General features: G+C 37.8%; 1 protein-coding gene across 3 annotated transcripts in view; it reads right to left on the minus strand.

The window, feature by feature from the left end:
• The window catches only part of MICU1 (mitochondrial calcium uptake 1), a 237,576-nt gene that overhangs the window by 171,897 nt on the left and 38,542 nt on the right, over nucleotides 1-27,137 (minus strand). For all 3 annotated transcript variants that reach the window (XM_044239745.1, XM_044239744.1, XM_044239746.1), the window contains exon 2: nucleotides 15,427-15,588. In XM_044239745.1, coding sequence (XP_044095680.1) covers nucleotides 15,427-15,587 — 161 coding nt within the window. In that variant the 5' untranslated portion in view covers nucleotide 15,588. The remainder of the gene's footprint in view (nucleotides 1-15,426; nucleotides 15,589-27,137) is intronic.

Consider the following 27,137-nt stretch of genomic DNA (forward strand, 5'->3'; position numbering starts at 1 on the left):
AAACTTCTGCATGAAGAGGTTCCTCAGAAAGTTAAAAATAGAACAATCATATGATCCAGCAATCCCACTTCTGGTTTTATATCCAAAAGAATTGAAAGCAGAGTCATGAAGAGATGTTTGCACATTCATGTTAATAGCAACACTATTCACAACAGCTAAAATGTTTGAAGTGACTGAGATGTCCACTGATAGATGAGGGATTAAGGATTACGTGGCATCTACATACAAAAGAGTAACATTCGGCCTAAAACAGAGGATATGATACTAAAAGCACAGGCAACAAAAGAAAAAAGAGAGAGGCAGGATTACATGAAACTAAAAAACTTCAGGACAACAAAAGAAACAATCTACAAAATGAAAAGATAACCTATGAAATGGGAGGAAATATCTGCAAATAATATATTTAATAAAGGGCTAATATTCAAAACATATAGAGAACTATTACAACATTATAGCAAAACCCCCCAAATAACCTGATTAAAAATGAGCAAAGGAAGTGAACAAAAGATACATCAATAGCCAACATATATATGACAATGTGCTCAACATCATCAGGGAAATGCAGATTGAAACTGCAATGGGATATTACCTCACACCTGTTAGGACAGATATGATAAAAGAAACAAGAAAGATAACAAGTGTTGGTGAGGATGTGCAGAAAAGGGATCCCTGGTACACTGTTGATGGGAATGTAAATTGATACAGCCACCTTGGAAAACAGGATGGAAGATTCTCAAAAAAACTAACAATAGAAGTACAGTATCATTCAGCAATCCCACTTTGGATATATATCCAAAGAAACTGAAATCAGGATCTCAAAGAGATCGATATTCCCACATTCATTGCAGCATTATTCACCATAGCCCAGACATGGAAGCAACCTAAATGCCTATCAGTCAACAAATTAAAATGTGATATGTGCAACACACACACACAGAGGAATACTATTCAGCATCAAAAAAAGAAATCTTGCCATTTATGACAATACAGATGAACCTAGAGGACATTATGGTAAGTGAAATAAGTCAGACACAGAAGAACAAATACTATATTATATCACTTACATTATGAACATAAAACAGTCAAACTCATAGAGGCAAAGAGTAGAATGGTGCTTTCCAGAGGATGGGCGAAGGGGAAAGGGGAGATATTAATCAAAGGGTAGAAATTTTCAATTACACAAAGTAAATAAGTCCTAGAGATCTACTGAACAGCACAGTGCCTATAGTTAAAAAAAACTACTGTATATTAAAAACTTTGCCAAGGAGTGGGGGGCAGGAGTGGAGGGCCTGGGTTGCTCAGTGGGTTAAGCGTCCACTGTTGATTTCCGCCCAGGCAGTGATCTTAGGGTCCTGGGATTGAGCCCTGAGTCAGGCTCTATGCTCAGTGGCTGTCTGAGCTCAGTACAGAGTCTGCTTGTCTTTCTCCCTCTGCTCCGCCCTCCACATTCTCATTCTCTCTCTCTCTCTCTCTCTAATAAATAAATAATTAAACTCTCTTAAAAATTTACTAAGAGGATAAGCCTTATGCTAAGTGTTTTATCACTAAAACAGCCTATAATAATAACAAATAAGGGGGCGGGAGAAAACTTCTACAAGTGATGGACAGATTTATGGCACAGATTGCCATGATGGATCACTGATGTATACTTATCTCTAACTCCTTTAATTTGTCTGCATTAGTTATGTACAGCTTTTTGTATGTCAAAAATTTTTTAAGTAACTCTGAAAGAAAACTAAAAAAGGAAAGGAAATTGTACCACATGCTACAACATGGATGAACCTTGAGGACATTATCCCAAGTGAAATGAGCCAAAAAGAAAAATAATCTATGATCCCACTTATATGAGGTATCTAACATGGTCTATTTCACAGAGACAGGAAATAGAATGATGTAATCAGGGGCTGCAGGAAGGGGGAACAGAGGTATTTAATGGATAAAGAACTTCATTTCTGTAAGATGATAAAATTCTAAAAACCTGTTTGTCAAAAGTGTGAATACACTTAACACAACCGAACTGTATACTTAAAAACAGTTAGGATGGGGTGCCTGGGTGGCTCAGTCATTAAGCATCTGCCTTTGGCTCAGGTCATGATTCCAGGGTGCTGGGATCGAGCCCCACGTTGGGCTCCCCACTCGACAGAAAGCCTACTTCTTCCTCTCCCACTCCCCCTGCTTATATTCTCTCTCTAACTCTCTCTCTGTCAAATAAAAAAATTCTACATTAAGACAAAAATCTGATGGACTTATCAGGTTAATTCAACTATTAATAGCAAGAAAAAGACTGAAATGTTCAGGAGAAGCCCCTCTAGCTGATTAGAGATTGAAAGTGAAACTTTATTCTATGAAAGTTTTTTCTAACTTCTTCATCCAAGCTAATGACTCTATTTTTTCAAATTGCTACATGACTTAGTGACTAAACCATATCACACAATTTGTTATTTTATATTTCCAGAATCTACCTTACTCTTTAACTATTAGAGTCAAATGACTCTGTTCTTTTTACCAACCAAATACTGTCAAATATCAGCACTGTCATGTGGTTCAACATAATATGATCATTAAGAAACAGGCTACCCAGAAGAAAGAAAGAATAAAAATTAGAGTGTGTATATCTATATATATACAGACAAGAGAGAGAGAGAGAAACTAAAAAAAAAAAAAAAAAAAAAAGAACAGATCAATGAAACCAGAAGCTGGTTCTTTGAGAAGATCAACTAAATTGATAAACCTTTAGCTGGACTTATCAAAAAGAAAGAGAAAGAGAGGGAGGGAGGGAGGGAGGGAGGGAGAGAACTCAAAGAAACATAATCAGAAACAAAAGAGGAGAAATAACAACTGACACCAGGGAAATGCAAAGGATTCTAAGGGATTATGAAAAATTATGTGCCAACAAACTGGATAACCTAGAAGAAATGGATAAATTCCTAGAAACATACATATAACCTCCCAAAATGGAATCAGGAAGAAACAGAAAACTTGAATAGACTAAATACCAGCAATGAAATGGTACTGGTAATCAGAAGACTTCCAACCAACAAAAGTCCAGGACCAGATGGCTTCATAGGTGAATTATACCAGACATTTAAAGAAGAGTTAAAACCTATTTTTCTCAAAATATTCCAAAAATATGGTACTGACACAAAAACAGACACATAGATCAAGAGAACAGAATAAAGAGTACAGAAATAAACCTACAATTATATGGTCAATTAATTTACAACAAAGAAGGAAAGAATACGCAATGGGAAAAAGTCTTTTCAACAAATGGTGTTGGGAAAACTAGACAGCTCCATGCAAGAAAATGAAACCAAAGCACTTACACTATACACGAAAATAAACTCCAAATGGATCAGACACCTAAATGTGAGGCCTGGCACCATAAAAATCCTAGAAGAGAACACAGGCAATAATTTCTCTGACACACGGTAGCAGTATTTTCTAGATATGTCTCTGAGGAAAGGGAATAAAAGCAAAAAAACCCTAGTAACTACTGGCACTATATCAAAATAAAAAGCTTCTGCACAGCAAAGGAAACAACAGAACAAAAAGACATGGGGCGCCTGGGTGGCTCAGTTGGTTAAGCATCTGCCTTCGGTTCAGGTCATGATCCCAGGGTCCTGGGATTGAGTTCCACATTGGGCTCCCCACTGAGTGGGAAATATGCTTCTCCTTCTCCCTCTACCCCTTCCCCCAACTTGTGAGCTCTCTCCTTCTAACAAATAAATTAAAATTTAAAAAAAAAAGACAACCTACTGAACGAGAGAATGATATATCTAATAAGGGGTCAGTATCCAAATATAAAAGAACTTACACAACTCAACACCCAAAACACAAATAATTCAACTAAAAAATCAGCAGATGACATCAACAGACATTTCTCTGAAGAAGACATCCAGACAATCAAGAGTCACCTGAAAAGATGCTCACCATCACTAATCATTGGGGAAATGCAAATCAAAAGCACAATGAGGTATCACCTCACACCTGTCAAACTGGCTAAAATCAAAAACACAAAAAATAACTCATGTTGGTAAGGATGTGGAGAAAAAAGAACCGTTGTGCACTGTTGGGAATGCAAACTTGTGCAGCCACTGTAGAAAACGGCATGGAGGTTGCTCAGAAAGTTAAAACTAGCATTACCATACGATTCAGTAAGTCCACTAGTGGGTATTTACACAACGAATATGAAAATACTAATTAAAACAACAGATGCACCCCTACATTTATTGCAGCATCATTTGCAATAACCAAAATATGGAAGAAACCCAAATGCTCACCTATAGATGAATGCATAAGGAAGATGTGTTGTGTACACACACACACACACACACAATGGAATACTTCTCAGCAATGCAAAAGAATGAAATCTTGCCATTTGCAACAATATGGATCGATCTTGAGGGTATAAAGGGTGTATTGCTAAGTGAAATCAGTCAGAGAAAGACAAAAACCATAGGATTTCACTCACATATGGAATTTACGAAACAAAACAAATGAACAAAGGAAAAAAGAGACAAAACAACAACAAAAAAGACTCTTAAATACAGAACAACTGGCGCTTGGCAGAGGGGAAGGGAATGGGTGGCCGAGTAAAATGGGTAAAGGGGATTAAGAGTTCATATATCATGATGAGCACTGAGTAACAAATAGAATTGCTGAATCACTAAACTGTAAACATGAAACTAATATAACACTGTATGTAAATTATACTGGAATAATAATTAATTAAAACTTAAAAAAAAAATAAGAAGAGAATGGACACTATTCTTTTAATCACCCAGAGTTTCCAACCCAGTGCCTTACACAAAGTATTCAATGTGTCTATGGCTGATTAAGGAAAAAAAATCAAAGTCTTCATCTATACTGATCAGAAAAGGGATTGGAAAATATACACTGGGATTAAAATATTGCAATATGAGAAAATTTTTAACACATTCCTTTCATATGACTATTTAAATAAGATATAAACCAATAGTTATTTCATTTACTTACAAATAATATTTTATGCATACGAACAAAGGCAAAGAAGTATTTTAATTATAAGCAAGAAAAATAACTTTTTTTTTAAGGTTAAGCCTTAAAAACAAATTTTTAAAAAGCAACAAGAAACTAACTCCCCACCTGGTTCAAAAACAATCTTTTTTTGAAAAAATATTTTATTTAATTATTTGACAGAGACAGACACAGCGAGAGAAGGAACACAAGCAGGGGGAGTGGGAGAAGGAGAAGCAGGCTTCCGGCCGAGCAGGGAGGCCAATGCGGGGCTCGATCCCAAGACCCTGGATCATGACCTGAGCTGAAGGCAAGTGCTTAACGACTGAGCAGAGCCACCCAGATGCCCCCAAAAGTAATCTTTTCATCATAGCTCAAATTTCCTTCCAACCTTGACCCTAACTCATCAAGTTTAGATCATTTTCCTGTTTATTTCCCTCTGAAGAGTTTGTGGAACCAAATGATTAGGGGCTGATAAAGTGGAGACCTAAGGTATTTATTCACAAAGAAAAGGGACAGCATTCATTCATTTCTTCATTCAAATGCTATAAGAGCTACACCAGTTGCTAAGATAAATATAAATAAGACTGTCTGTCCTTAAGAGAGTCACAGTAAATAGGGAAAACAGATAAGTCAAATGGTAAAGAATATATAAAGACAGAGAATAGGGTCAGGAAAAGTCTCCTGGAAAGGTTGAGTCATAACCTGATTTCTCAAAAATGTAACGCCCTAGAAAAGAAAATCTACAGCATTCAGTATCATCTGGTATAATCTCCTAACCACACTGCTTTATTCAGTTCATTTCATTAAACAGCATTCATAATCTCTTCTGAAAAACCTGACCTGAATGCTGCTCATGTGTAGTAGGCGGGTTACACCCTATTACATACCTACAACTTTTACCACCTTAGGAAGTGCACATTTCCAAGAGTGGTAAAGATATAATAATACAGTGATTTAAACATTATAGAGATGGTGACATATAATGATGTATAGAAAGAAGACTTCTGTTTTCAACTACAATGGAGCAAATACACCTGACCTGCCTTCCCAGTGTAAGGAAAAATACAGAAAATTTAACAAAATATATAAAATATGTTCAGACACTAAACAACAGACAGCAAGTCTCTGAAAAAAATTAGATCTATAACTGTCCTGAAGTTCTATTTGGCGACATTTTCCAGACCAGGAGCAGGATCCCAAGCAATATGGCGTGACCATGCTAAGTTGAAAAGAGAGAGATCACAGTTTGGAGAGGCTGAGGTGGCAGGAATGTGTGGGGAAGAGGACCACAGAGGAGGAAGTTACACAAAGACAAAGTTCCATGAACCTAATGGAGTCTCCCTTAAGTTAACAGTAAAAGTAAGTAGTGCATTCTAAGGATTAAAATATTCAATGTTGGGCAAAGAACAATTACCAAAGAGCTATAGGCCAAAACTTTTCAGAACTTACAAGCAGAAAATGTTCAACCTGTGATAAATCATTGAACACTCAAAGCATTTAATAAACATAACAGATGGGCCATGTCTTATTAGTAGGGCTAAATTAGCCCTAGAGCAAAGAATACTCTATCTAAACCACTCTGACAAAAAAAAAAAAAACAGCAACAAAAAACAACAACAACAAAAAAAACAACTTAAAAACAAGCTATGGATGATCAGAGTCTTCAATAAATTAATGGCCTACCAATACAAAAATCAAGATACTTTTAAAGGAAAACAAAAAAATTCAGACACTCAAAAATGTTAACATACACAATGAAAAATATCTAATAAAGTAATTATCAGATGTCAGCAGGATGGCAGAATACCAAGTCCTAGGCTTTGACGACCCCAGAAACACTGATTTAACAACGATGTACAGATCAAAATACCTTTATGAGATTCCCCACATCCAATGAAGAAGTTGCAGTACACCAGGAGAAACACAATGCCGAAATGCATATGAGGAGCAATTTCACTTTACCCTTGTCAGCCCCTCCCCCCAGGCAGGAACAGCTCACCATCTCCTACAGGAAGGGATGAGAATGGAAGTGTGTTCAACATTCTATCAATTCAGAGGGCTGCTCAAGGGACTGGTTTCTGTTCACCTCACTTGGAGTGCTGATGGAAGGTGGCATAGTTTGCATTCCTGAGGGTGGGTAAGAAAAAGAAAAGTGGGAGATGGTTTGTGGAGCTGGCACAGCTTGGCACAATCAGGAAAAGATGCGAAACAAGCCTTCTCCCTCAGGAGGGAGGGAAAGAAGTGGAAGGTGTGTCTGGTGTTCCAGTTTTTCAGAAAGCTGCCTGAAAGACTAGTATGTGCCTCACCTGACTTGGGGTGGGAATGGGGAGCTGGCATACTTTGCCTGCCTGGCAGGTGAAGAGAAGAGACAGGAGGTGCCTTGCTGCTATGCACAGAGAACTTGCACTGCTGCAGAGAAACACCAGAGGGAACAAGAGATGAACAGCTCTTGAAAAAGAAATTGGCAAGCTTTGCAATTGAGAACTGCCCTCACAAACCCAGAGAAGCTGTATCCTCTCCCAAAAAAGCTTCTGGGCTGATTGCTGTATGAAGCCAGTCTATAAAGATTGGGATATGTGGTTGATCCTTCAAAAATGTGAATCTTAACATAAAGTTGCGAGATACATGGAAGTAACAGAAATGTGGCCCAAAAAGAGGAACAAAATATATCCCCAGAAACTGAACAGAAATATTTACTACTTGACAAAGAACTCAAAATACCCATCATAAAGATGCTCTATAAGCTCAAGGAAACACTGCACTAAAAAAACTACCATCAAGAGAGTTTTTGCATTGTTTTCTTAGATTTTATTTATTTAATTGACAGATCACAAGTAGGCAGAGAGGCACGCAAGGGTGGGGGGAGTAGGGAGTAGGCTCCCCGCTGAGCAGAGAGCCTGATGTGGGGGCTTGATCCCAGGGCACTGAGATCATGACCTGAGCCAAAGGCAGAAGCTTAACCCACTGAGCCACCCAGGAGCCTGAAGAGAGTTTTTTTTAAAAAGCAAATTCTGGAGCTGATGAGTACAATTATAGGCCTGAAAAATTCACTAGGGTGGCTTAAAAGCAGACTCAATGAAGCAGAAAGATAAACTCAAAGGTAAACTCAAAGATAAATCATTTGATATTATCCAGTCAGAGAAACAAAACACAAAGGAAAAAGCCTTAAGGGACTTACAGAAAACCAATATATACATGAAGGAGAAAGAAGACAAGAAAAGGGTTAAAAAAAAAAAAGTTTATTTAAAGAAAATATGGCAAAAAACTTGAAAATTTGAAAACTCAAATTTGGGGAAGTTAATGGATATCCAGAATGAAGAACAGACATCCAAGACATCCAAGAGGAGGAACCCAAAGAAATCCACACTAAGACACATTATAATCAAATTGCCAAAGTCAAAGAGAATTTTTAAAACAGGAGGAGAAAACTGATTCATCATGTTCAAGGGGAACCCATAAAACCATAAGACCTTGTAGGCCATAAAGAAATAGGATGTAAGATGGAAGGCGCTGAAAGAAAAAATTACCAACCAAAGATACTATATTTGGTAAAACTATCCTTAGAAATGAAGAAGAAAGAATGTTCCCAGATAAACAATGCTGAGGAAGTTCACATCACTAAACCTGCATTACCAAAAAAAAAAACCAAAACAAAAACACCCTAAAGGCAGTCCTTCAAGTTGAAATGAACTACACTGCAACATGAAAACATTGAGTATAAAGCTCACTGGTGAAGGCAAATATATAGACAAATACAGAATTCTGTTGTCCTATAATGATGATGTGTAAATCTCTTTAAATTCTGTAACAGAAGTTCAAAGATCAAACATTTTTAAAAAAATCTTAAGTATAAAAATATGCTAATGGATACACAGTATAAAAGATTTAACTTGTGACATCAGTACCATAAAGGGTGAAAAAGGATGGAATAAAAGTACAGAACATCTGTATGTGACTGAAGTTAACTTGTTTTGTACTTTCTAAAAATAATATATTCGGGGGGCACCTAGGTGGCTCAGTTGATTAAGTGTCTGCCTTGAGCTCAGGTCATGATCCTGAGATCGAGCCCCACATTGGGTTCCCTGCTCAGCGGAGAGTCTGCTTCTTCCCTGCTCTGTGCCCTTCCCCTCTACTTGTGCTCACTTACTCTCACACACACTCTCTCTCTCTCAAATAAAATCTTTAAAAAAAAAAAAACCCACACATTTTGTTAATTTATCCTTACTTTTTATACTGGCGATCAACTAGAATAGTCAGCAAAATAGTAAGGTCTTTTTCCACAAGATATCCACAAGCTTTGTGGACTCATTTCTATAATTATAATTAGTTTTCTTTACCCTTACCTGAAAGTATATTTTACACATAAGCATATTTTCAAAGCAGTTTTTATTGAGATATAATTGATGATAACATTTTATAAGTTTAAGGTATACAATGCATTAATTTGATACACCTATGTGTATCAATCCAATTGCCACCATTGCATTAGCTAAAACCTCCATTACATCACATAATTATCACTTTTTTTTTTTAAAGGATTTTATTTATTTATTTGACAGAGAGAGATCACAAGTAGGCAGAGAGGCAGGCAGAGAGAGAGAGGAGGAAGCAGGCTCCCCGCTGAGCAGAGAGCCCAATGCGGGACTCGATCCCAGGACCCTGAGATCACGACCTGAGCCGAAGGCAGCGGCTTAACCCACTAAGCCACCCAGGCGCCCCAATTATCACTTTTTTTTGAGACCATTTAAAATCTATCCAGTCTCTTAGCAATTTTCAAGTATACAATACTGTATTATTAACTATAATCACAGTGCTGCCTTAGACTCCAGAACATATTTATGTTCTGAGTGTAGTTTGTACTCTGACCAACAACTCCCCAGTTACCCACCTTCAGTGGGCCAGCTAGGCTGAAGGAAGGCAAAAGAAAAGGTGGCTGAGAGCAGTTCCATTCCCAGAGAAAGTTCTTATGGAACCCTGCCCTTCTGGCACAAGCCCTACAACTAGTAAATAAACTCTCATATACGGCCCAGGTGCTTTTGAAAGTGTTTCCAATATGCTGGGTCTCAGAGTAAGATTGTTGATGGGCCTTTAAAAAAAATTTTTTTTTTAATTTTTTGTTTGTTTGTTTGTTTGATAGAGATCACAAGTAGGTGGAGGCAGGCAGAGAGAGGAGGAAGCAGGCTCCTTGCCAAGCAAAGAGCCCAATGTGGGGCTCGATCCCAGGACCCTGGGATCATGACCCGAGCTGAAGGCAGAGGCTTTAACCCACTGAGCCACCCAGGCATCCCGATGGGCCTTTAAAGAGCAGAGCAGTTTTGGTTTCCCAAGGCCTTCTACCTCTCCTAGAGTTAAGCCCTGCTGATTTTCAAAGCCAGACAAAATGGGGACTTGTCTTCCCAGTACAGGGATGGTACAGGGAGTGCCCAGTGCAGGACTTGAATCCCTTGCTCCTCAGGAAGGACCTCCATACCTGTTATATGCCTTCTGTTTGTGAATCACTGCCAAGTCCTTTTCAAACTGCTGGGGTTTTTTGGTTTTTGTTTTTTTCTGGGTCTCAGGGCAAACGAGACTGCACATGAGCCCTCTAAGAAGGGAATCTCAGTTTCCTATAGAATTCTGGGACCCCTGGATGTCAAACCCATTGGTTTTGCAAGTCAAATATTCTCAGGCTTGTCTCTCCAGTACAGATCCCAGTTTTTAGGGTGCCTAATGTGAGGCACCAACCCCTCTCCCCTCTGGGAGAAGCACTGCCTGGTGAAATTCCCTCTCTATTGAATGTTGCCACTCTGGGGATGGGGTTTTTTGTAGGACTGTGTCTCTGCTTCTCCTACCCATCTTGGTGTGGTCCTTATATTCTTTGTTATGGGCACCAATTCCTATAGTTTTCAGATCTTTTGCAAAGGGAAATTATCCACATGTATCCATAGATTTAATGTGTTTAAGAGAAGGGTAAGTTCAGGATTTTCCTATGCTGCCATCTTTCCAGATCCTCCAATTAACGGTACTTTCTAACATATTTTCTAAATGGTACATTTTTTTTCTTTTTGTCTTTTTTGTTTGTTTGTTTGTTTTAAGTAATCTCTACACCCAATGTGGGGCTCACACTCACAACCCTGAGATCAAGGTGCGTGCTCAGGGCACCTGGGTGCTTCAGTTGGTTACATATAATGGAATTCTCAAATTCATACAATGAGAAAGCAGAATAACCACAGATGTAGGGTAAGGTGAAATGGGGAATTACTGATAAATGGGTCCAGAGTTTCAGTTTGAGATGACGAAAAAATTCTAGATAAATCGTGGTGATGGTCACACAACACTGTGAATGTAGATAATGTAGAAAATGGTTAAAATGGTAAATCTGATGCTACATGTAGCTTACCACAATAAAAAAAAATGCTAGAATATAATGAGGATACCATACTGAAAACAAAACAAAAATCAAAACTGAAGACAACAGAATCACAGACTGGAAAGAAAAAAGTCAACCTGGAATTCTATATCCAGTGAAAATATCCTTCAAAAGGGAAAGCAAAGGGCGCCGAGGTGGCTCAGTGGGTTAAAGCCTCTGCCTTCTGCTCAGGTCATGATCCCAGGGTCCTGGGATCGAGCCCCGCATTAGGCTCTCTCCTCAGCAGGGAGCCTGTTTCCCTTCCTCTCTCTGCCTACTTGTAATCTCTCTCTGTCAAATAAATAAATAAAATCTTTTTAAAAAGGGGGGGGGGAGGCAAAATAGAGACATTTCCAGACAAAAGCAGACAGAATCTATCTCTAGCAGATAAGAACTTCTAGTAAAGGAAGTACTTTAGGCTGTAGAAGAATGATATTAGGTAGATTATATAACAAGTTTAAACCCACATACTCAGACTTCAAACCCTGAATCCTCACCACTGTATCTCAGCATCTGTTTTGAGACTGAGGAAGTTAAAAAAAAAAAAAAAAAAAAGAAGTAAAATGACAAATGTTCCTTCTCTAACAATACTACAATATGGTTTCTAAAGATCATACTTGGGGCGTCTGGGTGGCTCAGTAGGTTAAGCCTCTGCCTTCAGCTCAGGTTATGATTCCAGGGTCCTGGGATTGAGCCCCTCACCGGGCTCTCTGCTCAGCAGGGAGCCTGCCCTCCCCACCTGCCTCTGCCTACTTGTGATCTTTATCTGACAAATAAATAAATAAAATCTTTAAAAAAAAATCATACTTAATTTAGCAGATTTAAGTAGTATATCTGGTCTTTATCTATACCTAATATATCCCAGAACATACTTGGGTTTGAAGGCAAACATTCCAAATTGTATTCTTTGTTATATACCTACGTGATTCAAAACTGTATTTTTGTATTGTATCGTACTGTACTGTATTGCTATTAATTATTTTTTGTATAGGAACAGGAACTGGAGATGAAAAAAAAGTTTTTTTCTTTACTTCTGTATTAGACTTTTTTTTTTTTTAAGATTTTATTTATTTATTTGACAGAGAGAAATCACAAGTAGATGGAGAGGCAGGCAGAGAGAGAGAGGGAAGCAGGCTCCCTGCTGAGCAGAGAGCCCGATGCGGGACTCGATCCCAGGACCCTGAGATCATGACCTGAGCCGAAGGCAGCGGCTTAACCCACTGAGCCACCCAGGCGCCCCTGTATTAGACTTTTTTTAAAGATCATATTGTTCTTTCTAATTTAAATCAGTGAATCTTGAAGTTTAAAAATTTAAAACTCATAAATTTAAAATTTTTTGAGGGTTAAAATTATATCCCACCCTCTTTCAAAAAGAACTCTAAATCTCACTTCTTAGGGAAACATTTTAATTTCTGCTCATTTCCCAATTTTTTAAGAGGATGGAAAAAAGATATAAATTAAATGGCAAATTGTATGCCGGCAATCTAACAAGATAACTCACAATCATTTTAGAGAGTTTTTGTTATTGATCTTGAGCTCAGTATAAGCATGAAAATCGCAACAAGTTTCATTTATTTTTTATTTCAAAACTTGAGAATAATTATAAGTTCATCTCTTTATAGCTTCTTATATGCCATAGCAAAGGCACAAAACTAACAATCTTTGAACACTAAAATCTCGGCACTTGGTATATTTATGATTTTGAAACATTCATGAAATTAGAATCTGTGGTAAAAACATATGCTTTAGAAGAAGCATCATATTGAGGACACACTGTCAATACGTAGATTCTTCTGCTTTTGGATGCTTTAGAAGGTAAGATTGTCTTCTTATTCTTTTTCTGGGAGTAATATTACCCCAAAATACCATAAATTAATAAAAGTAAAATAACCTAAACTTGTTAATCAGCATTTAACCTGAATAGTATAAACAAAGTGACTCAGAGAAAGAAAAAACTTTCTTAAAGTAACTTTTTTTTTTTTTTTAAAGATTTTATTTATTTATTTGAGAGAGAATGAGTGAGAGGAGCATGAGAGAGGAGAAGGTTAGAGGGAGAAGCAGATTCCCCAAAGATCTGGGAGCCTGATGTGGGACTCAATCCTGGAAGTCCAGGATCATGACCTGAGGCAAAGGCAGTTGCCCAACCGACTGAGCCATGCAGGCGCCCCTTAAAGTAACTTCTTAAACATTCAAATCATCAAACAACTTCTCAAGGTACAGCTACTGTCACCTTCAATGTTAGACTAAGCCAAAGACAATGCTATATGCACCTGCATGGGGTCCTCTAATTGCACTGCAGGAAAGCATCCCTGAAGAAATTATTAAGCATTTACTATTTATTACAGTGAAAGGACAAAAAGTGTATTTCCTATTCCTCCTTTCCTTCTTTTGCCTCCCTCTCTTCCTCCTTCTGTCTGTGTCCCACAATCTAGAACTTTCTCTCCCTCTCTTCCTGTCCATTTTACCTGGAAATTTTTTTTTAAAGATTTTATTTATTTATTTGATAGACAGAGATCACAAGTAGTCAGAGAGGCAGGCAGAGAGAGAGGAGGAAGCAGGCTCTCCACTGAGCAGAGAGCCCGATGCAGGGCTTGATCCCAGGACCCCGAGACCATGACCTGAGCCCAAGGCAGAGGCTTTAACCCATTGAGCCACCCAGGCGCCCCTTACCTGGAAAATTTTTAAACTCACACACTTCTTTCTAAGATTCCAGTACCCACATCATCATCTCAAACAAGTAATAGTGTCTGTCTGTAGCTTCTTCCCACTCCAGTTTATTCCACTGTTGTTGCTATATTAATCTCTCTTCAAACTTGTCTGTGATCAGCCTCTTTCTTCAAAACCTTCAAAACTTAAAAATCGCAACTTCTTGGCACGGTATATAGGATCTTTTATATCACAACTCCAACTTTTTTTGGAAACTGTCTTTTCTGCTAGTACTCTATCTCCTTCACTTCCCATCTTCATATTATATCCAGTAATAACAGTTAACATTTAATGATAGCTTACTATGTACCAAGTACTTTCTCCATAAATGTTTTTTATTTACAAAGCTATATGCCAGGCACTTTTTAAAGCATTTAATAAATAATAACTTGGGGCACCTGGCTGGCTCAGTTGGTGGAGTATGCAACTCTTGTTCTCAGGATTGTGAAATGAAGCCCTACACTGGGTGAAAAGCCTACTTGAACATTAAATAAAATAAAATGCTATTTTAAAAAGCCCCGGGAGCGCCTGGGTGGCTCAGATGGTTAAGCATCTGCCTTTGCCTCAGGTCATGATCCTAGGCTCCTGGGATCCAGCTTGTGATCGAGCTCCCTGTTCAGTGGGAAGCCTGCTTCTCCCTCTCCTACTGTTCCCCTGCTTGTGCTCTCTCGCATTCGGTCAAATAAATAAAATCTATAGAAAACAAAAAAGTAAATAAATAAATAGCCCCAAATAATCACTCATTTATTCTTTTTAGAGATAGGTGTTATCATTATCCCTTTGAGATAGGTGTTATCATTATCCCCATTTTACTGTCTATTGACAGAAAGTAGATCAGTGGTTTCCTAGGGTTAGGAGGGATGGAGAAATTGGGAAGTAAGTGCTAAATGGCATGGAGTTTCTTTGTGGAGTGATGGAAATTTTTGGAATCAGATAGTGGTGATGGCTGCACAACTTTGTAAATATACTAAAAGCCAGTGAACTGTAAATGCTAAATTGGTACATTATGAAATTTATTTGTTTCTTATTATATATCATTTATTTAAAAATTATTGAAGTTATTAAATCGGTTTATTGCTGAAATAGTTCAGCAGAGGAGACAGGCAGACCTTGAAACGGAATACTGCCTATTTGTTGCTTTGACAGAATAGCTGAATTCTTTGAAACATCCTATCTCATAGACAAATTATTATCAATGGCAAATGATTTGGGCAAGAAATTTTGGCACAAAGTTAAGCCAGAAATCCATGCAATCCTTTGAAATAACAGAGACAATGAGAAAAATGAAAGCACGTGCAGGAGACTAACTCTAACACTCTCCGACTAACACTAACCTCTTCCACAGGAGACCAGTACTTGCAGTGACTGCAGATGCTCCCAGGAAAGCCACCATCATGAGTCGTCGCCTCATCTGGGCGGGCTGTGATCCCCCATGGTAATATCGAGAGCCCAGAGCCAGTTCTGCCAATGCAGAAAGGGAGTTAAGACGAAACATCCTGTGGATAAAAAGGAGAAATGTTACTCCTAACTAGTGGTGGCAACAGTGATGCTGAAATGATGAAGATGAAAGTATCAACGTCACTAATAATCATTACGGACTTACTCAATGGAAGATAGTAAACACTCTGCAATACCATATAGTATCCTATTTAATCCTCAGAACACTTGTATGAGAAAAATACTACTTATAAACCTGATATATCAGTCAAAGTGTAATTGGAAGACAAAAAAACCACATGATAATTTGAACAGGAAAAGTTTAACGTAAAGCAGTATTAATTTTAACAGGGGTAAAATACTAAGGGCTAAAGATATAACATATATAGGGAGCAGCTACTATTCCAACGACTGACGCGGAACAACAGGAGAGAAATAAATCTGTGAAGGGGTCACTCTCAACAGGGCTGAGATACAGGTCTGTAGTGAGGACATGACCATGGATGTCTGAGAACTTTACCAGAGTGCCAGGCCAACAGAAGTCACTATAAAGTCATCTAGTAGGAGAACTCAGTATGCCAGTGGAACTTAGGAAAGTATCCATGGGGAGATGTCAGAGTACGGAACTCACTGAAAAAACTGCGTTTGGGAGTACCGCCTCTAAAACTACCTAGGGATTGAGAGCCCCAAGGTGTCCCACATGCCACAGGCCACTGTGTCTTACAGTGCATACAAGAATCAGGAAGAAAAACTTCTTCTTTCTCTAGTCTCCCTTGAGCCCTTCCACTGACAAACCTTAACAAAAGGTGGCAAGAGAGAAATTTCCAGTATTACAAAAGGGACAATGAAATATGGACTTAGAATTATAAAGCAACAGATTTATAAGTGGCACAACCATTTTAAACATGTGCAAACTGAGATACAGTGACTTGCTCTAGAGTATGCAGCTAGGCAGTAGATCCTGAATCTAAAATAAATGGACTAACATCAGAACCCAGGTTTTTAGGATACTTTGCTGCCCCCCCCCGACCTTGTAATGCTAATAGTTTTTGTTAAAATAATTTAATTTTGAGGGGGTTTGGTTTTGTTTTGTTTTAAAATTTTATTCATTTATTTGGAAGAGAGAGAGAATGAGAGAGAGAGGGAGAGTATGAGAGGAGAGAAGTCAATGGGAGAAGGAGACTCCCTGCCCAGCGGGGAGCCCGATGTGGGACTCGATCCCAGATCCCAGGACTCCAGGATCACGACCCAACCCAAAAGCAGTCACTCAACCAACTGAGCCACCCAGGTGACCATTCCTAGGTCCTTGGAAGGCCTCCTACCCACTAAATTCTTTAGTTTCATACTTGTAACTTCACCTGGACCTCTCACTGTTTAACTCAGAAATACCTGTATTAGGTCACATTATTGTTCAAAAAACATTCACTCTCCCATTCCCTATCCCAAAGGCAAATATTATTCTCCACACTCTTCATTTTGGGTATGTATTTTGCCATTGACCTTCCTTTGACCAACAAAATGTGGGCCAGTTCCACAAAGCACTTTTAAGAAGTATTGCTATTAGCCTTCTTGTGCTCCTGCACTCTATGAAGAGAAGATCATGCTCCAGATGGACTTGATCCTTCAAGCTGGGTTCTCTAAGGAACAGATCTCAGCCTGGAGCCAGGCACTGTGAAGACCAGCTGAGCCAGCAGAGCGCAACCGACCTACAGAATGCTAGTGAGAAATAAATGTTTCTGATCGTAAGCCACTAAAATTGGGAGTTGTTGGGCTCCTGGCTGGCTCAGTTGGTTAAGCCACTGCCTTCGGCTCAGGTCATGATCTCAGGGTCCTAGGATGGAGTCCCATATCAGGCTCTCTGCTCAGCAGGGGGCCTGCTTCCCTTCCTCTCTCTCTGCCTGCTTCTCTGCCTACTTGTAATCTCTATCTGTCAAATAAATAAATAAAATCTTAAAAAAAACAAAACAAAAAAAAAAAAAATTGGGAGTTGTTAACTGCCACAGCAAAAGCTAACTAATTCAGCATATAAGAGAAGTACTGGGAAGTTCTCATTCAACAAAAATGTTTTAAGTTCATACTATTTATTAGACTTAAAAGGTCAAAAAGAATTTCACATGTAATTAGGGAAGATATATATGAAACATTTTTTAAATAATATGTTTTTAAGCTGGTATCTTGAAGAAGTATTGAAAGTATAGATATTAGAGAATTAAAAATTTTTTTCTTTTATTTATTTATTTATTTATTTATTTAACAGACAGAGATCACAAGTAGGCAGAGAGGCAGGCGGGGGGGGGGGGAAGCAGGCTCCCCGTTCAGCAGAGAGCCCGATGCGGGGCTGGATCCCAGGACCCCGGGACCACGACCCGAGCCGAAGGCAGAGGCCCAACCCACTGAGCCACCCAGGCGCCCCTAAAATTTTTTTTAAATAGCAGCATAAGACTAGGTTAGTCAGCAAAGGCTTTTGTTTAGTTCTGAGACTCAGAATGGTAAACAATTTGATCAAGTCAAGAAATTTCATGGACATCAAAAAAAAATGACAGGATCATTTCTGGTCTCTATACAGAGAATTGATAGAAAATGATTTTCTTCCTCTAGACAGTATCTTGAGGACAGAGTAAAGTCTTCATTCTTTTATTCTACCAGGAAGACTAAAAGAGAAAGGGGCATTTCATCCTGGTTATAGGACTTTTTTTTGTTTTAAGATTTATTTATTTGATTGAGGGCGAGATCACAAGCAGTGGGGGAAGGGGAGAGGGAGAAGCAGGTTCCCCGCTGAGCAAGGAGCCAATGTGGGACTCAATCCCAGGACCCTGGGATCATGACCTGAGCCAAAGGCTTAACCAATTAAACCACCCAGGCAACCTGGTTATATAACTTTTTTACAATGACAATTCATTCAAATCACTTGAAGTATTCATTCTCTTCCCCGTTGACTGTCCCAAAGCACAGTTCACTGCTTCCTAATTTAAATATCTTGCACTTTATACATATCTTCCTATGGCAATTAATATATATGTAAGTTTGTTTTCCCCACTTGGCTCTCAGCCTCCTTTAAGGCCAAAATTTTTTTTTTTCCTCATCATAAACATACAGTCTGGTACAGGGCCTGTTACATTATAGGTGTTTAAAATATCTGACTATGTAACGTACTTCCACATGAAGGTAAAGGTACAAATCACACAGGTACTGGCTCCTAACATTTAAGTATACTTCTAAGCCCCAATATACTAAGAAAAGTATGTCCTTTACCATTTGGGTTCAAATCAAGTTAGATTATTTAGCTGTCTCTTAAGATCACGGAACCAATAATGAGCTCTTCTCTGGGACCTACACCTATAATCTCTTAAGTAAACCTTTCCCATAGCCTTCTTCATTCAACCTAGGCCCAATTTCAAAGTTGAAGCTAAATCCTGCTTTTTTCCCCACTTTATGGACAAAGTAGGAAAAGAATTATTTTTCTCTCCTATTTCCTATGACCTGCAGCAATACAATTCTTATAACCTTCTCCAACCTCAGAAATCATTTCATTTTACTGCACATATTCTAGCAAAATATAGCACCAAGGAGACTGTCCACTATATTTTCTTCCTGCCTGTCAACAACAGATACACTTCTAAAATAACATTTTCTAAACCCACAGTGCATTCAGATACATAGCACTTCTCTTGTCTATAATAAAAATGAATACTCTGGTTTCTCTTCAGATCAAATACATCTCTCCTTATAGTAAAAATGAGCACATCTAAAACATCAATCTGGAGAAAACATTATTCATCACTGACAACAGAAAGAAAAGAGTACTCAGAAGTTTCCAATTGTGAAAGGCAAGTAACCTAGCCAGTTCAAAAGTTGGAACAGACAAGGAGTAAGACTGGAAGATAAATTCACAATTAATCAGATATTCTCCATAAATAGACATATGTCCAAATAATAGACATCTCATAAATAGAAATATGCTCATCAGTGTAATAAACACGTTTTTCAGTAAGAATAAATAAATACACAAATGATCAAATAGGTAAGGCATCATTACTTGAGAAGGTCATCTGAATTCTGAACTGAGAATTCTGATCATATATACAACAGGTAACTAGTACATACCTTAAATTGGAAAATACATGATGGAAGATTTTTTCTTAAAGAATAGCTATTTACCAGTAGTGAACAGAATAAACTGCAAACAAACAAACAAAAAAGAATAAATTGCAAACAACAAAGGCAGAGAAAGCTAATAGGAGTAGTGAATACAGCCAGAAGGCAATTAGTAACCTAAGTACTGGATGCTTAGATGATAAGTACAGAAACCAAAAATAAAGTGAAAATGTCTCAAGAGAGACAAACCATCAGATATCACTATCCAACACACATTAATACGTAAGTGTGAAGGAGATATGGAAGACAGAAAGAAGAAAGAGATTAAAATAATAACAACACTAAATAGCAGATAGCAGAAAGTGAAATAGAATAGGAATCCAATGATCCAATGACCTAGGCTCAACTCTAGTACTAAACAGCTGTGCACAAAGGAAGCTTATTCTTCCTTAAGGAAGAATTTGAGAAAATGAGAGAACTGCCTAATTGAGCTTTAGGGTTCCTTTTATCTCCTAATGCTCTCTAACCATGGTGAAAATCTATATGGCAGAGTTTTAATCTATTTCATTTGAGGTTGAGGCGGGAGTAAGATTATATGATACAATCAAGATTTATTAGTGTTGAGAATCCATGTCTGTACGTTTTGGTGCTAGATTTTAAATTTTGAAAGTTCTGAATTCTACTAACAGTCTACTTACATTTTGATGTTGTAATTCAAATATTACTGTCTATATCTCATTTCACCACTGGTTTTAATTTCAATCCCCAAAGTGCATGTCAAAAGATATATCTAGGGGTAACTGGCTGGCTCTGTTGGTGGAACATGCAACTCTTGATCTCAGGGTTATGAGTTTAAGCCTCAATTTGGTGTAGACATTACTCAAAAGTTGTTAAAATCTTAAAAAAGAAAAAAAAGATGTATCTATTCATCTTCTCTAGTGCAATTTTCAGTTGACAAGTAAACAAAGAAAAAAAAACAGTGAAAAAAGACTATTATAATTTAATTCCTAACTGTAGTGAAGAAAGAGTGTAACTAGTTGAATGTATTAATTTTTGATGCGAGACCATGTAAACAGATTTAAGGAGATCAGCTTTCCAATTGAGTCTAGAAAACTGAATAGGCCAACTGGCAGCAATTATGCAGTAATGAAGCATGTTTATGAGAAGGATTAAATTAAAACAAAAGGAGCACATTTTTCTTCCCTAACACTACCTTCCCCCTTCAAAAAGGCATACCTTTTTCTCATGTGAATTCAAAAAAAAGATGAAGATATATTTCCATCCAAGAAAGGTCAAGGGAAGCAAGTGGAAACATAATTTTGTTACCAAAGAAAAGCATTATCTATCCAACAAGAAACAGAACAAGATTTTTAAAACCTATAACGAGGTTAACATTGCTGTTTCTATATCTATTATAAGCTTAATATATTGCTTTTGAGCAACCACTCTGGAAAACAGCATGGAGGCTCCTCAAAAAGTTGAAAATAGAGCTACCTTATGACCCAGCAATTTTACTATTGGGTATTTACCCTAAAGATACAAACGTAGTGATCCGAAGAGGCATGTGCACCCAAATGTATATAGCATCAATGTCCACAATAGCCAAACTATGGAAAGAACCTAGATGTCCATCAACAGATGAATGGATAAAGAAGATGGTGTGTGTGTGTGTGTGTGTGTGTGTGTGTGTGTATACACACGCAAGCGTGCACACAATGGAATACTATGCAGCCATCAAAAGAAATGAAATCTTGCCATTCGTGACGTGGCTGGAACTAGAGGGTATTATGCTTAGCGAAATAAGTCAGTCAGAGAAAGACAACTATCATGATCTCCCTGATATGAGGAAGTGGAGATGCAATGTGGGGGGTTTGGGGAGTAGGAAAAGAATAAATGAAACAAGATGGGATCAGGAGGAAAACAAACCATAAGAGACTCTTAATGTCACAAAACAAACTGAGGGTGACTGGGAGTAGGGGGTTAGGGAGAGGGTGGTGGGGTTATGGACATTGGGGAGGGTATGTGATATGGTGAGTGCTGTGAAGTGTGTAAACCTGGCAATTCATAGACCTGTACCTCTGGGGCTAATAATACATTATATGTTTATTAAAAAAATTTAAAAATATATATATTGCTTTTGATAACTTTCAAAGGGTCACAGGACCAGGAAATCATTTAACTCAGCATCTTTATTTTAGAGATAAACAAAAGAGATCCAGATAAGTTATGTGGTTTACTCACAGCTAATTAGTACAAAAACCTACACTAAATCCTAGAATTTTTGTACCCAAATAAATAACCTAAAGGGGAAAACACTTTTTAATAACTGTTCTCAGCAAAATAAATATAATAGCCACATTCCAAAAAGAAATCAAATGCCCAACCATAGAAAAATAAACAATAGTATAACATAATACAATGTAATATAAATATTAAATATGTTAATCATAAAATATTATTAAATCATTTCACAAACCAAGAAAGTTGGGCTAAAGAAATTTAAACAGTTGGAAAAAAGAAGTAAAAATGGCTCTGAGAACTATGAAAAGATACTAAGAGAATGCATATTAAAACTATATTGAGATACTGCTTTTCACTCATCAAGCTGTCAAAAAACCCAGAAGTTTGAAAACACTCTGGTTGGCAATACTATAGAAATGGTACTGCTAAGGAATTGTTAAGCTGGTACAAAGTACTCCCTAAAAGAAAAATAGTACAATTTATGGAGGGCGATTTGGCAATATCCATTAAAATATCCATGAAAATCACCCATAATATAAAACTGCATCCATCCAGCCAGCAATTGTACCTCTGATAAAATTTCCTAATGATATACCTGAACATCTGTGAAGTTATATACACACAAACACAGTTATTCATCCTATCCTGGTTGGTAACAGCAACAGATTAAATCCACCTCAGTGTTCACCAGGAGAGGATTGGCTAAACCATGATAAATATATACAAGGCAATACCATGTAGCAATAAACAGGGAATGAAAAAACTGTGTATGGATTTGAAGAGTTTCATGACATACCGTTATCTTAAAAAGAACTAAGCTGTGGAATAGCATATATGGTATGTTACCCTTTTATGTAAAATGAAGAGCAAGAAGAATGCATATGTGCATGTTTCTAGTAAGTAGCTCTGGAAGGACACACAATAAAGTTAACAGTGGTGGGGCTGGTTGGGGTAGAAGATGGGTGATATTAAGAGGTAGACTTCTACAATGTATTACTTCATTTTTAAGCATTTTTTTAAAAAGATTTGTTTATTTGGGAGAGACAGAGAGAGACACCAGAGGTAGTGAGAGAGAGAGAGAGAGCACAAGCTGGGAGGAGGGGGAGAAGCAAGGAGCCTAACCGGTGGCTCAGTCCCAGGACCCTGGGATCATGACCTGAGCCAAAGGCAGACATTTAACCAACCAAGCCACCCAGCTGCGCTCTTATAAACTTTTTTTTAAAAGGCAGAATATGTACATGCCAGCTAAAAAAAAAAAAGTAAGATAAATGTGCTTTTTTTTAATTATAAAAAAAATTAGGTGATCCAAATAAAATTTAACGATACTCGAGGAAAGATTCTCTTTATGCTTTACATTTTAAGAAAAATAAAAGCGGGTCCAGAAGACTGGTGTTTCAATCTCCTCAGCTAGGGACTATCATTTACCAGCCCTAACAGTGGGCAGAGGCCCAATAATGTCTTAGTAATCAACCCATATCATGGCAGGGTTCCCTACTAAGGTTAAGTTTTACCTGAATCAAATTCATTCCCTAAAACCCTGATTATTGGCACATCCTGATTTAACTTATTAAACTACTAGAATTCTACACCTTATCCTGATCCTGACTTAAAAGAACTGCTTGCACTTTTCTATATGATTAATTGCCTTCTATTTCTGATCTCTGACAATTGTACATCTAAAGAAGGACTGCTTAGTTCTTCCAATCCTCACACTGGCCTAAATAAATTTATGGTGTATACTATTACCAACAGCACTACTGTTAAAAGCAACATCTGTAGGGTGTCTGGGTGGCTCAGTCAGTTAAGTAGCTGCCTTCATCTCAGGCCATGATCCTGGGGTCCTGGGACTGAGTCCCACATCAGGCTCCTTGCTCAGTGGGGAGCCTGCTTCTCCTCTCCCTCTGCCCCTTCTCTTGCTCGTGCTGTCTCTCTCTCAAGTAAATAAATAACATCATTAAAAAAAAAAAAGGCGCAACACCTACTAATTCTGAGGCCAAGACAAATTTCTGAGACCTACCCAAATTTGGCCACCAACAAAATTTAGACCTCGGTTAAATAAAACTTCAAGGTTCCAAAGTGTTAGTTTACATGAACTAAGAGCTTGAGAAAACAAGAACCGAGTGTCCTTCTTGTGTTTCCATGATCTAATACAACATTTGGTGTATATAATATATGTACGTGATGGCTCAGTACATTCTAAGAAACTGAAATAGGATTGTTCTTTGAGAACTACATTGTAAAATCAGCACGATCAGGAGTGCCCACTTAAAATTCACCTTAGTCATCCCAGTGGCAGCTATATACTAACCCTGGAACCGAAGGTCATCAGAGCCTCAGCCATTAAGTATCCAAATTATATATTTAACTCCTCTTTATTCTATTACCATGCTTACTAAGTATGTTATGATTCTAACAGAGCTTCCTGTTTAGACTGCCTTCAAAAGAGAACATGCTGATCAGAAGATGAGAGTATCCTAGATCTCCATGTCAGCTGTATTTCTCATGGTAAACTAATATATCAGCAATCTGGCTTAATCTCCTATGATACTAATTTGCCTAAAAACACTTCTCTGAATCTGATCAATTCTAAGACTTGTTATAATTTGGTGACTTTCAAGGTTCAAGGGCCAACCTTGCACCATCGGGACATCTTGATGCCCTGCCTTGCCATTTCATTCAAATTTCCACCAGTAAGAATGCCCTAAAAGTATTGGATGGCCAGAGTCACTGAACCTAGGGAACCACACTCACCTCCCCTTTACCCTGGGTACTGAAGGTGGGGGACGGCAATAAAAGAAGAGTCTAAAGATGGTAAAATTATGAGAATATTGATTTGTTGAGCATGATACAGATTTTGGAATAGAATAAGCAAGACTGCTTGCATTCTGTTTACAAGTAAGATAGGAACACATTTTTATTATCAAAAATGTCATTGTAGGGGCGCCTAGGTAACTCAGTCCATTAAGCCTCTGACTCAATTTTGGCTCAGGTCAGGATCTCAGGGTGCTGGGATTCACTCAGCAGGGATACAGCTGCTATCTCCCTTTCCCTTTGCCCCGTCCCTTACTCCTTCTCACTCAAGCACTCTCTCTCTCTCTCTCTGTGTGTGTGTGTGTGTCTCTCTCTCTCTCTCAAATAATCTTTTGAAAGAAGTCACTGCAGAGGTGCCTGGAGGCCTTAGTCAGTTAAGCATCTGCCTTTGGCTCAGGTCATGATCCCAGAGTCCTGGGATCCTTGCTTCAGAGGGGAGCCTGCTTCTCCCTCTCCCTTTGCCTGCCCTTGTCCCTGCTTGTATACTCTCTCTCTCTCACTCATGCACGTGTGTGTGCTGTCAAATAAATAAAATCTTAAGAAAAAAGTCACTGTACAGAAGTATAAAAAAGAAACTACGTCTTATTCTTCATCTTTCTGAAACCCCACCAGTCTCCCTAGAAGTAAACTCAGAAAGAAGTTTGTATGCATCTTTCCTGATATCGCTCTATTTGTTTACATATAAACAATATTCATATGTATATACATATGTATATACTCAAATATTCAGCATTTGGAATGCTTTGCATTATCCTTTGTTTTATATAATGAAGTCATATCATACACATCTGCAAATCTTTAAAACTTTTTAAATACAACTTAAAAATCATTCCAACAAGAGATATCCTTTTTAACTCCAACAGAGTATTTCATTCTATGATTATGCCACAATTTAACTGGCAGTTAATACACAATTCAACTATCTGGCAATTAATCCTTAATTAATTAAAGATGTTTCTATACTTTGCTATTACAAACTTAGCTACAGAGACATTTCCTATGCATTTATTTTTATGCAAGTAAATCTGTGGGACAGACATCTACAAATGAAACCACTTATTTAAAAGTAACTCGTGAGGTGCCTGGGTACCTCAGTCAGTTAAGCATCTTACTGCTGATTTCGGTTCAGGTCATGATCTCAGGGTGGGATCATGACCTGAGCCAAAGGCAGATGCTTAAGCCACCCGGGTGTCCTTAACTTTTGTCTTCTAATGGCTAGTTATACTTTCAAAATACCTGAATGGATTATGCATTCATTACACTGCTGAAAAGAGTATTTTATTCTTTTTTTCTTTAAGTAGGTTCTATGCCCAATGTAGGGCTTGAACTCACAACCCTGACATCAAGACCTGAGCTGAGATCAAGTTGGATGCCTAACTGACTGAGTCACCCAAACACCTCAAGAATGATTTAATGTAAACAGCAACAAAGGTCTCAAAAGTACTCAGCAAGTGTTTCATCTTTACACACTACTGGAAAATGAGAATACACATCATCCTGCTGTCAAATTTATCCTTTTGAAAAAAGAAAAGAGATGACAAAAGAAATTCTGACTGAATTAAAATGGTAACAAAAAAAAAGGGAATGCCAGAGCTATACTAAAAATTACAGTATGCCCAATTCAACTGTAGTATAGTGACATAACACAGATGGATGCACTTTTTCTTATTTTTACTAAAGCTACACCCTGAAACTTACTAAATACACACTAGGCAGTAGTGCAAACATAAATAAATGTATTTATTTCACTGACATACATAGCACTTCTTCTTTGCAAAGGGTGTGTTATTCCCAAAACATGGGCAAACGATGAACAACAATAGTTGCCATGAACATAAGAGAATAAATAACAGAAAAAATAAGCATCTTCTACTGCTAGGTTTAAGATTTATGGCAGATTTAAGTAGTTTCAGTTTAGCCAGTTGAGTTATTCCTTGTGCAGTCTACAGGAATTACTATAGTGAATATAATTTCATAATGGACTCCATATTCATAGTTTATATACTCAAAGAACTCACCAAACTGGGCTTCTGCATCTCCATGGAAGCCGAACTTGATCCCTATACCTAATACAACCACAAAGTCTAATATAATACTTTGGGTATTAAACACATCTAAATATTTATTGATTTAAATGGAAAATGAAGTTCACTAATCATAAATAATTATAAATATGATGATTATATAACAGGCTATTGGACTAGAAATGAGGAGATTCAAGTTTCTGGCTAGGTTTTGTCATTGTTTCTACATGTCTTTTTTTTTTTTTTTTCAAGATTTTATTTATTTGACAGAAAGAGAGAGACAGTGAGAGAGGGACCACAAGCAGGGGGAGTAGGAGAGAGAGAAGCAGGCTTCCTGCTGAGCAGAGAGCCTGATGCAGGGCTCGATCTCAGGACCCTGGGATCATAACCTGAGCCAAAGGCAGACACTTAACAACTGAACCACCCAGACGCCCCTG

Source organism: Neovison vison, chromosome 2 (assembly GCF_020171115.1).
Source record: "Neovison vison isolate M4711 chromosome 2, ASM_NN_V1, whole genome shotgun sequence".
NCBI lineage: Eukaryota > Metazoa > Chordata > Mammalia > Carnivora > Mustelidae > Neogale > Neogale vison.